This window comes from Megalobrama amblycephala, linkage group LG23 (genome assembly GCF_018812025.1).
Source record: "Megalobrama amblycephala isolate DHTTF-2021 linkage group LG23, ASM1881202v1, whole genome shotgun sequence".
Classification (NCBI taxonomy): domain Eukaryota; kingdom Metazoa; phylum Chordata; class Actinopteri; order Cypriniformes; family Xenocyprididae; genus Megalobrama; species Megalobrama amblycephala.
The window spans coordinates 20761141-20774728 of NC_063066.1; the positions used below are offsets into that span (position 1 = coordinate 20761141).

A 13588-nucleotide genomic window follows, 5' to 3' on the forward strand; every position below is an offset into this window, starting at 1 on the left:
TATATCTCACAATTTGGACTTTCTTCTCAGAATTGCATGTTATAAACTTTTGCAATTGTGAGAAATAAAGTCAGAATTGCATGATTTATGCCCGGTTTCACAGACTAAAATGCATGTTTGAGCTGTTTTAACTGAAAGCAACTTGTACTGGCATATCTTAAAATATGTCAGTGCCATTTTTGTCTCAAGATTCACACCAGTAATGTGTTTTTCTAAGGCACGTTTATAAAAGCTACTTAAATGTCCTAATTGAACTAAGGCCTAATCCTGGCTTAATCTAAGCCTCGTCTGTGAAACCAGACCATAAACTCGCAAATCTGACTTTGTTTCTTGCAATTGTGAGTTTATATCTGTAAATTCTATAAAATCAGAATTGTGAAATAAAGTCGCAGTTTTAATTTTTTACTCATTTCGTGGTGGAAATACTGACCAAAAAAATGATTGAATTTGTTACCTTGTTGAAAACGAGATGACGCATCACACAACATCTGTATAGTAATTGACACTCATTAACTTTCTCTGTATTTCATACAATTGTATAAGCAGGCAAGCAGCTGAACTGTACTTTTATAAGTTAATTAAACTCCTCCAATCATGTGTTAAGAGAGCCTGTTTTGTTCTGTAAAGAATCTTTTCATAATGAGTCACGTTAATAGTCCTGTTGTGTCTGCAAAGAAACTTTGGAAAGAAAAGCATTGTAAAACCCAGGGCGCAATTATTTCATTATTATCATCTCATTAAACTGTTAAGATACTCCATTTGGAAGTCTCCCTCCAAAAACGCCACACACAGAGTTTTAAAGAGCATGGAAAACAGGGGGATACAAAGTTAACTGGTCACTGATCAGCTGAATAGGCTGTGTTCATTGGTCAAGCTGTGTGGACCCAGCTGGATGCTTTTTATTGTAACGGTGAAGGCCTTAACGGACGCATGGAGAGCTTGGCCTGCTCATGGCTTTGTTTTAGAAGTTCTTTCTCATGAAAGGATAGACTTTGCATGGTGAGAGGAACTTATATATTCATCTTATAAGTTATTTCGAAACATCAATCCACACATCCCGCTTTTCAGGCCTCTGAGCCGAGGGGTATCATTTCTTGGGTTATTTACAGTTTGGCATACATGGCCTTAATTAGAGTGTGGGGTAGAGCGCTGCCTCAGAAGATGTGTTCCAGATGTGGGCTGGAATTCAGAGAGCTTTGTAAAGAAAAGAAACAGTGCTCTGCAGGAGATGCCTAAAGAAACTTGAGTCAGAGAAAAGTGTTGAAGGGAATTGACGGGGGGGGGGGGGGGGGGGGACTATGTCTATGTCTTTAAAAGAAATGTAGTCAGATTTGTTTTGGCGTATTCTGTGCTTAGATGCATGATCATATTGAGTGTTGATTTGTATTATCACCATTATCACCTATGACAACCTGTACCAAATGCAGAAATGTAAAAATAATGAAATAAAGTATATTGGAAAACTATACACTAACACTACCATTCAAGTACCGTTTGCGGTTGTTTTTGTTTTGTTTTGTTTTTTTATCAAAAATACAGTAAAACAGTATTATAATGAAATTGTTACAATTTAAAATAACTGTTTTCTATTTGAATATATTTAATGCAAAGCTGAATTTTCAGCATCATTACTTCAGTGTCACATGATCCTTCAGAAATCATTCTAATATGCTGATTTGCTGCTCAAGAAACATTTCTTATCATGATCAATGTTGAAAACAGTTGTGCTGCTTCATATTTTTGTGGAAACCATTATCCTACTTTTTTTCAAGATTCTTTAAAGACTAGAAAGTTCAGAAAACAGCATTTATCTGAAATAGAAATCTTTTGTAACATTATAAATGTCTTTACTGTCACTTTTGATCAAATTAATTCATCCTTGCTGAATAAAAATTTTAATTTCTTTCTAAAAGAAAATAACAAAATCTTACTAACCACAAACCCTTGAATGGTGGTGTATAATTTGATGCTTTTAACTCTCTTATCATTTGGAATCAAAAGGATGCATAATGATTCTAAAAGAATTGTAGCAATTATGACATGTCCTGTGGTGTGATGTCACTGACATACTACATGACATCAGCTTTCCAAAAGTATTTAACTATCCAAATATGAAGAAGGCTGTGGAGGGAAGTCAAGGACATTTGATAGAGAAGGTTTTGCTGATTAGCGGGCAACCGCATACAATGACTGAATCTACTGATAATGCTGAGCGCTATGGCCCTTTTGAGGAACCATATGCCTGAAACAAAATATGGGTTTCTTCAGGGGCTGAGCAAAAAGGTCTCAGGAAATACCAACCTGGCTTTTTTCATGAGGAAAACTGACTGACATTCCACCCAGCATTGAGAAGGAGAACTGTAGGACATAGACGTTCTGTTCGCCATATGTGTGAGGTAAAAAATAAAGGGGTTTGACAGCCTTTACTGAATGTGAACTTGATGTATCTGGCTACCTATAATGGTCTAAGCAGTTTAGAAAGAAGGAAGAATCTCCCCATACCCCTAGAGGAAGAAAATACTTTTTCAAAATCCAGCATTTGCCATTGTTTGTGTTTAAGGAATCGCCTGGCGGAAAGCTTTGTTTACACTTTTGCTGGATACTCCTACACGATTTGCCTGAGGGAGAAGGAAAATATTCAAAACTGGAAGGAAGGCGAATCATTTGTATGCAGTGAAGACATATGGTTTGAGGTTGTGTGTACACCTCATTTTCTAAAGAAAACAAGGTAAATGATGAATGTCCTGTCACTAAAATGGCCGGTCACTTCCATTAGAGATCGGATTTACTAAATCTGTCATTTTCAGTCTGCTGAAGCTTGCTCTTTAAAAGTCATCATCTTTCTCCTAAAGTAAACAAGTATTTTTATTTACCAACATGAACCGGCAACATTTTGGTAAACGTTCACTTAAAGGGTTAGTTCACCCAAAAATTCTGTCATCATCCATCATATCGTTCCAAACCCATAAGACATTTGTTCATCTTCGGAACACAAATGAAGATATTTTTGATGAAATCTGAGAGCTTTCTGTCCCTCCATGGACAGCTACGCAACTAACGCTTTGATGCTTCAAAAAGTTCATAAATAGATCGTAAAACTAATCCATATGAATTGAGTGGTTTAGTGCACGATTGCTTCATTTCACATATTTTCACTTAGGCTTTTATTCACTTTTAAACATTCATCAACTCACACATCAGTTGTGGTAAACGGAAGCTCAAGTGTGTTTGCTTGACGTATGCGAGAACCAATGAGTTCTCATGTGTTACGCAGCATGTTTGAGCTTCTGCAAGAGGTTTGTTTTTGCGTGTCAAGCAGTTTAGGTTGAGCTTCTGTTTATGTTCGCTGATCAATGTTTATATGTGAATAAGAGACTAAATTAAATCTGTTCATCATATAAAGCGATTGAGGCTCTTCAGAAAATTTGCACTAAACCACTCAATTCATATGGATTAGTTTTACGATCTCTTAATGAACTTTTTGAAGCGTCAAAGTGGTAGTTTTGTAGCTGTCTATGGAGGGACAGAAAGCTCTCAGATTTCATTAAAGGTGCCCAAGAATGCTTTTTCACAAGATGTAATATAAGTCTAAGGTGTCCCCTGAATGTGTCTGTGAAGTTTCAGCTCAAAATACCCCATAGATTTTTTTTAATTCATTTTTTTAACTGCCTATTTTGGGGCATCATTAACTATGCACTGATTTTTACAGCGCGCTGCCCCTTTAATTCGCGTGCTCCCTGCTGCACGAGCTCTCGATTATATTACAGTACATTTACAAAGTTCAGACAGCTAATATAACCCTCAGATGGATCTTTACAAGATGTTCGTCATGCATGCTGTATGCATGCTTCGAATTATGTGAGTAAAGTATTTATTTTGCTGTTTATATTTGATTCTCTATGATTTTGAGGCTATGCTCCGTGGCTAACGGCTAATGCTACACTGTTGGAGAGATTTATAAAGAATGAAGTTGTTTATGAATTATACAGACTGCAAGTGTTTAAAAATGAAAATAGCGACGGCTCTTGTCTCCGTGAATACAGTAAGAAACGATGGTAACTTTAACCTCATTTAACAGTACATTAGCAACATGCTAACGAAACATTTAGATAGACAATTTACAAATATCACTAAAAATATCATGCTATCATGGATCATGTCAGTTATTATTGCTCCATCTGCCATTTTCGCTGTTGTTCTTGCTTACCTAGTCTGTTGATTCACATGAGCAGATCCAGACGTTAATACTGGCTGCCCTTGTCTAATGCCTTTCATAACGTTGGGAACATGCATATGCAAATATTGGGGCGTACACCCCGACTGTTACGTAACAGTCGGTGTTATGTTGAGATCCGCGTCTTTTCCGGAAGTCTTTTAAACAAATGAGATTTACATAAGAAAGAGAAAGCAATGGAGTTTGAAACTCAATGTATGTCTTTTCCATGTACTGAACTCTTGTTATTCAACTATGCCGAGGTAAATTCAAATTTTGAATCTAGGGCACCTTTAAAAAGAACTTCATTTGTGTTCCGTTTGGAACGAAATGAGGGTAAGCAATTAATGACAGAATTTTCATTTTCACTTTAAGCTAAGACATATTGAGAAGTAAGTGCTACGTTTCCACTACTACACTCTTAAAACAAAAAGGTTCTTTGCTGGCATCGATGGTTCCATGAAGAACCTTTAAATTCTTTATAGTGGAAAAAGGTTCTTCAGATTAATGAAATGTTCTTTACACTAAGAAAAATGGTTCTTTTAAAGACTGTTCACTGAAATGTTATTTGGTGAACCCAAACATTTTTCTTCTATGGCAGCTTTTGGAACCTTTGTCTTTAAGTGTGTAACCTGATTACTTTACTAAATATTGGGTAAAAATGTTACTAATGATTTATTCAAACTGTTGCCGTCAGCTGACTGGCTTTCCAACCCCCTTCGTGGGCCAGAATGAGCCTCCCTCAGACACGAAGGTGGTATCTCCTCAGGGAGCTGCCCTGTCTAATTATCAAATGACACCTAGTCTGTCGGGAGTAAGCTGCTGGGCTGAGACAATAGTAGCCGATTCTCTGGATTAGGTGACGGGGGTTGGAGAGGGACGGGAGGGGGAATCCAAGAGGAAGAGACAGAGAGCATGCTCAGTCCTGAGGACAGGCTACTGGAGCACACATGTACCTTCCCTGTGAAGGATACACATTCTCAGTCATAAGCTTCTTCTCTTTTTTTTTACAAACACCCCATGTGAAGATATGAGAAAGGAGAAATTGGTGATTTGACAAAACTGCTGTAAAGATTCACTTTTGGACCTTGAACAGATTCTGACAAAGGATGCACTAAGGAAACTCAGCTTTTGGTTTGAACTTTGACGCCATGTCTCGACTTTACAGCTGCTTTGGGGACAAAAAGTAAGTTGGAACCTTTTGTTTATGTGAAAACTTAATCTAAACTTATTACTTGTATAGAGTTGTTATCTCTTGTTAACAGGCTTGAGTTTTAGTCTTTGTTGCATATACAACTCTTTTAGTGAAATTGTTTATTAGTGGAACACTGATGAAAATGGTTGTATTTGGTATGACTACAGACTTGAAGCAGTTTTTACTGTAATGTTTCTGTTGTGCTCTCTGAGAACGTTCTATAATAGCTTCTTAGATGAACTCACTCAATTAGAGTCTCTTTAAAAGCTCTTCTATCTAATGGTCTCATGACATGTCCAACAAGACCCTACTCATCACCACCGGTTGGTATTCCAAGACCGCTGAGAGAACATGTTGTTTACCATTGGGTTTCGTCCAGATTCTTTGCAAGTTTAGAAAAGAGACTGTCTTGTGTACCATTTCTTTTTACTGAATTTGCCTTTTATTATTGTTTATTCTAGTCCAGCCCCCCAGAGACTAGATTAATGTACAATAAGAGAGTTTGGACCAGTTATTGAGACATAATGTTCCATATTCAGATATTAAATGTCAAATGTGCCTTTGCAAAGAGACGGACAAAATGCCCTACAGGTTTTCTTTCTTATCTTTTTTTTTTAATGCTTGGACTGGAACCAGCTTCATCCTTACATTCTGATCTACCTCCATTTTCACACCATTTATGGTCCTTGCACTCCTGTGAGAGTGCTGCTTTGTTTGTATCTACACAGTATATCTATTTGGCAAGGAACTTGAGCCATCTCATGAAATAAGAGTCCAAATGTTAATGTTCGGACCCCTTTCGTGTTGACCTCTGTGTTTTCTCTGAGCTTATTGATGTTGAGCCCAAACTCTTCCTTGTTTCTCATCATCTTGTGCTGTTGATGAGGTTGTAGTTTTTTTAGCATGCTTCTACTTTTTTTGAGACCTGTATTCTTAAAATTTCTAAGAAATTTTTTAAAATTATTCTTAATCAGTGAGAGACGGATGTGGGATGTGTCAGTGAGTACATTTTGTTTTAAACGTTTTTCTAATCCTGATATAGAATCCTGACATTTTAAGCATAAGTAAAAGGTTGCGTGTCTTACATCACTCTTCTTTACTCTGTAAAACATTTCTGCTGTGGTTTACTTATGTATAATGAATCATCTGGTATCAGATAGCCAGAAAGCTTTGCCCTTTCTCTACTGGTTTAGTTACAGCTTAAAAAAGTTTTGTACTTTGTGGTTAAAGTTCAGAAGAACCACAAAAGTACAGATGGTTTTGTAGTATGTCTAGATTTATTCTGTCCCTGCTATGAGTTTTTAAACCATCAATCAATACCAACAGCGAAGGCCTTCCAAACACAGCTCATTGAGTCTATGCAGTAATATTGCCTAAAATATCTTCCTGAATGGAAAAACATCTTTATAGATAATTCAGAGCTCGATAAATGTTCTGTGTCTGTAATTATAGGGTACTTTAAATATACAGCATTTTTATTCACAAAAAGCTCCCCCATTTTGTGTAAAATGTTTGTGTCATACAACTTCAGTGGTGTATATTTACCAAAAAAACTAAAAACGCTAAGTACAAATTCCATTTTTTGGAAGTCTAATGTGATTGCAAATGGTTCTTTTCCTCTTCATGAGGAACTAATTTAATTTAAACTTGAGGAACTAATTTAATTTAATTTTGCTAGATGTTGGGACCTAACCAAAAATAACTTGCTCATCAGTACTATTATGAAGGTGTGGTGGCTGTTTAAATGAGAAAAATAAAATGAAAATCACAGAAGATTGCTTTCATTTTGCTCTATAACAAAATGTTAGGGAACATAATTAGACCTCATTGTTAAGTGAGAAATTTTGTTAGCCCAGTAAATGTTTTAGGACGTTCTTTCTCTTCAAATATAAGTTAAGGAATGAGATGGGGATGGTCTCCACTTTAGCTAATGTTGTCAACCGATTGAGCCAAATGGTGACTGCAGCTGGTTTAATAAACTCATTAGTGTAGTTTACTCCAGGTTTCTCTCTGCCTAAAGAATGTGCAGAGTAAAACTTCCAATAATTTAATGCATTACCGTTCAAAAGTGTGGGGTCTTTAAGAATTTTATTCAGCAATAACGCATTAAGTTGATTAAAAAAAAGACAGTAAAGACATTACAAAAAAATGCTATTCTCTATATAATTTACATTTTAAAATATATTTTAAATTGTAATATTTTATGTTTTTATGGAATTTTTGATTAAATTGGTGAGAATAAGAGATTTCTTTATAAACATTACAAAATCTCTAAACTTTTTAACAGTAGTGTATGTTTAGATAGACCTTAGTAAGAGTCAACAACAGAATTAGACACTCATTTGTCACTTTATTTCTTGATGTGCTCTTTTGCCAAGCCTACACTGGTTTAGACATCACAGTGATTGATTTACGTTCTCGTCAGATATGTCATCCGCTTAAACTAATGTCTGGAGAAAGCACCACTGTCTTTTCAGCCTGAGAAGAGAACATCATTTTGACATTTTCTTTGAGGTACTCGGCAAATGGTGTGACTTGAGGGAGTCCATCACTACATTAAAGTTGTTGTTGTTGAAGTGCGGTTCCCCACTGAGACCCGTGGATAAGCTCAGGTCTAATCCAGTATTGCATAAGATGACTCTGATCGTCAGGATGTTGAATGACAAAGGTTGGCATTTAAATAACTTAACTCATCAATCATCATTTTAGTGAAGAGTTGCAGTTACGTTTTTTGTTGTTGTTGTTGATTCATTTAATTTTTATACTGTATTAAATAATGTTTATTAGTGACTTACTATTATGTTTTTAGTAGCTGATAGAAAGAATTAAATGTAAGTATATAATTTATATAATTTAAACTAATTAATTATATATAGAAGTGTACAGAAAAGGCCAAATGTCTAATATCAACCTGATAAATATATATATATATATAAATATATAATTTTTTAAAACAGTAATAATTTAACAACACTGTTAAATGTAATTTGTTGCAAATCTCAAAATGAATATCAATTTTCAGTACTGTACATTACAATGCTGTGATGTTGAAAATAATTTATTTTTAGGTTTTAGTATTTTATTGTTTATATCATTGAATTTTAATATTGACTCTTTATCTGTTTATAATGGAAAAAATTATTGACCTGTATGTATTTTCCTGAATTCTAATATTGGTGAATACCAACAGAAAACGGACCCACTTTATATTAAGTGGCCTTTTGTCCACAATGGCACAGTTATTGGTTCGTGCCAATATTCTCAAAATAGCCGAATATCGGCCTGGACTAAATATCGATCTGTCACTAGGTTCATAGTAGTCTTGATTATTCCTCACCCTTTGCTACTGACATAATTCACACTGTGCATTTAAAGTATTTTGTTTAACAAAAGCAAGTTTTGCATATGCGCATATAAATATGTACAGTTTTCTGTCTGATAACTCTCAAAAAACAAAATGTTTGAAGCTAACACAGCATGCTTGCTAATATTTTCTGCTTGAACGCTTCTCTCCACTAACTCTCACTCTTTCTTTCTCTCTCTTATTCCTCCCTTCCTCCCCCCCTGTCCAAAAGTTAAGACATGAAACGTCGGACGTCATCACAGATCTCTGGCGTTGGAGGCAGTCCAAGGTCAGTCCATTAGTCCCTGTAGAGCTCTGAACGACCTCTCTGCTATCATAGTCACGCACTGGCTAATGATAAGGACTTTTTAGTCAGAAGAGACTCTTGCAAAAGAGGTCAGTTTGGTTTGCCTGCTTTTAAGCAGCTCATCCAAAATGTAAATTCTATCATCATCTACGCATACTTAAGTCTTTCCAAACCAGGATGACTTACTTTCATCCTTGAAACGCAAATTCTTTGCATCCAGGCTGCTCTTTTCCTAGTGGATTATAAAAGCTTTCTGCTTAAATCATACAACTATACTACAAATTTTCAGATGTCATACAAAAGCTCCATGTAAGGAACAAACTGAAATTGAAGTCTTTTTAGTAGGGCTGCACAACGATTAATCGCGATTAATCGTTTGCAAAATAAAAGTCTGTGTTACGTAATATATGTGTGTGTGTTCTGTGTATAATAAATATGTATATATAAATACATGCACATACATGTATAAATTTAAGAAATATATACATGTATAAATAAATACACATATTTATATATATTTTATATTACATATAAATATAAATATTGTATATATAAATATATATTTTTTTCTTAAATATATACTTGTATGTGCATGTATTTATATATACATAATTATTATACACAGAACACACACATATATTACGTAACACAGACTTTTATTTTGCAAACGATTAATCGCGAATTGTGCAGCCCTACTTTTTACTTTTTAGTTTTTCAAATTTAAATTTGAAACACTAAAAACCATCCCTTCTGCCACAGCTCTCAAATGTTTTTCCAAATTGTACGGGCTAGGATAAATAATGGTAGCCTGGTAATACCAGACTCTGCTACTTCACTTTGCTTCGTAGACAGAGTCTGGAATGGCATAATAGAGAAGTGTTTTCTCTCTCGCTAGGGGACGCTTGTCTGAAGTTTAAAATCATTGGTTACCCGTAAGCCAATCAGATACGTTTAGTTATGACGTATGTTATCCGCCTGTACAGCCGCATCGAAGCACAGACATCATGCATCTAACTCAAATCTATGATTGAACTTCCACTGTAAACCTGTTGTAAACACATGATGATGTGAGCGAAATACCGGAGTGAACATGGCTGTAAACGACTTTTGCAGATTATGCGAAGTTAATGCATCCCGAAGTTTGCATCCCGTGTCTCGTTTCCCATTTCCGCGGTCGTTTCGGTTTTCGATTTCTCTAACCTACAATGTAAAACTCGGCGCTTAGCATCTACGTCACGGCTCTCAGCCCGCCCTCTGTTCGTTGATTGGCCCGGCTGTTTCCAGGCCGGTGGCAAACACAAAGCTATGACGCTGTATCAGACTGAGTACAGAAGCGAAATGAAATTGAGCGGAAGTAGGAAGTCTGACGTAGTCAGGCTAAAATAATGGTGCCGTGACATTAGCAAAATGTTGGCAATATTTCGAAGGCAAAAAATGGCACAAAAGTCACTTTTACACCAGCCTTTCTGTTGGTCAACACAGCGATTCTGTGCGACCGACTTGAAGGTTTTTACGAAATCTGCATGGGCAAGTCTTTCCCCCTCGCAAAATTCCTAATCGTACAGATTGGACTATCGTCTCTGACGCGGTTATGCTCACGTGAGGTTGCTATGCTGAGCAGTCATGAAAGCTTATCATTTGCATGAGTTTTTAAAGGTGCCCTAGAATTAAAAGTTGAATTTATCTTGGCATAGTTGAATAACAAGAGTTCAGTACATGGAAATGACATACAGTGAGTCTCAAACACCATTGTTTCCTCCTCCTTATATAAATCTCATTTGTTTAAAAGACCTCTGAAGAACAGGCGAATCTCAACATAACACAGACTGTTACGTAACAGTCGGGATCATTAATATGTATGCCCCCAATATTTGCATATGCCAGCTCATGTTCAAGCCATTAGACAAGGGCAGGCAGTATTAACGTCTGGATCTGTGCACAGCTGAATCATCAGACTAGGTAAGCAAGCAAGGACAATAGCGAAAAATGGCAGATGGAGCAATAATAACTGACATGATCCATGATATCATGATATTTTTAGTGATATTTGCATGATGCTAATGTACTGTTAAATGTGGTTAAAGTTACCATCGTTTATTACTATATTCACGGAGACAAGACTGTCGTTATTTTCATTTTTTAAACACTTGCAGTCTGTATAATTCATAAACACAACTTCATTCTTTATAAATTTCTCCAATAGTGTGTAATGTTAGCTTTAGCCACGGAGCACTATCAAACTCATTCAGAATCAAATGTAAACATCCAAATAAATACCACACTTACGTGATTAGACATGCTGCATGATGAACACTTTGTAAAGATCCATTTTGAGGGTTATATTAGCTGTGTAAACTTTGTTTATGCTGTTTAAGGCAAGCGCGAGCTCCGGGGGCGGGGAGCGTGAGCATTTAAAGGGGCCGCAGCCTAAATCGGCGCATATTTAATGATGCCCCAAATTAAGCAATTAAAAAAATGAATAAAAAAAAATCGATTGGGTATTTTGAGCTGAAACTTCACAGACACATTCAGGGGACACCTTAGACTTATATTACATCTTTTAAAAAGACGTTCTACGGCACCTTTAAGCATTGCAGTTTAAAAACAAGTGGTTGAAGTTAAGCCATTGAAGCTCAATTAGCAGCGAAAGACAACTCATTTCAGCATATGCGCACACTCTCTGAGAGACTCTCTGTTTCTCAGCGCTGTATGAGAATAGCGCGACATGAAGTCGCTGCTCATAGAGCGTGTGAGGACAGAACTGAGTGTTTTTTGCCACCTAATTGGGCTTGAACAGTTAAATACACATTTTCGAGGGTCAGAAACTCTGTGTAAATGACAGGCGTAACCGTAGCAAAAGTTATTATTTTAAAACGAAAATGCACTAGTGTAAACAGCCTAAAATTCACAGAACAGTACATGTGACTGTCACTGCACCTTAACTGAATCCTAAAAATAGATTTTTTTTACAGTATTCAAGGCTAAAGTGTGTAATTTCTGTGTCGCTAGTGCCAACAAGCAGGAATGCACAACATAATGACTGTTTTCAAACAGGTTTCCTGAACATGTGGTGTTTCTGGGATTGGTCAGACAAACGGATAGTCCCGCGGCCTCCCTAAACTCATGCCATTGGTTGACTCAGTTTTTTGTTGGGTTGATGCTCAAACAAACAGACCAATGTTTTGATAGTGTTTTCACATTTCAGAAGTGTTTTCACATTTCAGGGGAACCAACCTATTAATGGCTTACTTGTAGTTCTCTCTGCACTGGGATGGAAGAAAGTATTAGGGTTAGTTCACCCCAAAATGAAAATTATATCATTAATTACTCACAAGACTCAAAAAGTCGTATGAATTTGGAACAACATGAGGGTAATAAATTTCATTTTGGGGTGAACTAATGCTTTAATAAACAAAAAAGGAATGACACACTTTACCTTTAGTAGACTGACTGTTCATATTATTGTAAAATACTAAATCAGTGGCAAAACTCTATTGATAATGAAACATGTTTACTGGTTTAGAGACTTTCACAAGCTAAAAGTAACCAAAGTACTTTGGATTGTACTATTCTTTTTAGCCCCTTATGTACATAGAGTACAGTATGATAATAATTAACTACCAAAGTATCACTGAACTGGTACACTGATACTGTCACAGTACTGGGTTGTTTTCTTTGTGACCTAAAACTGTCTGTGAAGGAGAGGTGTGGACACAAGACCAGCTGTGTGAACAATCACAGGTGGTCCTTCATCCAGAGTTTGTCACAAGCCGCCACACAATGCTGACCTGAAAGGGGTCAAAGGATTTAAAAAATTCTAGAAAAGTGCTATTGCTATTGTACTTTCGCAAAGAAAATTACAATCCTTCAACTATATGTTTTATGGGAAAGGAGTGAAAATCCTGGAAGTGGAGCTGCCTAGAACAATCATTTAATTGCTCAACTGTTTCAAAGGAAACACACAGATCTGATCTGATCATAATGGTGTCACAAAACTTGCATAACTTTCATAATCTCACCCTTAGGCAATAACTGGAAGTGTTTTCATTGTGACTTACATTATGAATATCCTCATGATCAGTGCTTTATAGTGTGTGTTTGTGCTTTAGCCGTGACTCTTCTTTGTGTCTGTGGTTTTTCTTGTCTTGTTCTCTCATACGCCAACATAAGCTATCTGTGAATCACTCGTCTGTGAATGTGAAGCATTATATGCACTTCTTCCCCTGAGATAGAAAGAGGAAATGAATGAGCGCTATCTGATGACCTTGAGTATGGTCATCCATGTGCTCTGATGTCACATCAGCCCCTCTAACCATTACAACAAATCTGCACAACCCCTTCTAACAAATTAACTATCACCAGGAACTGCAAATCTGGTCTTTGTTAAGCAGCAGAAGACAGATAGTACTTGCATGCAGTGGTAAGGATGATTGTTTCTCATTAGATGACTGCTGTTCTTTGGTCTCATCACAGCTAACATGAATGTTCTCAGTCTGTTAAATTGACTTCTTGTGTAAAATGCTTAAGTGA

The 13588-nt window shown here is 36.3% G+C and overlaps 1 protein-coding gene across 6 annotated transcripts in view; it reads left to right on the plus strand.

The window, feature by feature from the left end:
• Positions 1-13588, plus strand: part of zgc:66433 (uncharacterized protein LOC321250 homolog) — a 55475-nt gene that overhangs the window by 2096 nt on the left and 39791 nt on the right. The window contains exons 1-2 of one of the 6 annotated variants that reach the window (XM_048176742.1): positions 4992-5399; positions 8984-9040. The exons of 2 other annotated variants lie outside the window; for them this stretch is intronic. In XM_048176742.1, the coding sequence (XP_048032699.1) occupies positions 8991-9040 (50 nt within the window). In that variant the 5' untranslated portion in view covers positions 4992-5399; positions 8984-8990. Of the gene's footprint in view, positions 1-4991; positions 5400-8983; positions 9041-13281; positions 13479-13588 lie in introns of those variants that run through there. 3 more of the 6 variants (XM_048176740.1, XM_048176743.1, XM_048176744.1) reach the window with 3 other exon arrangements.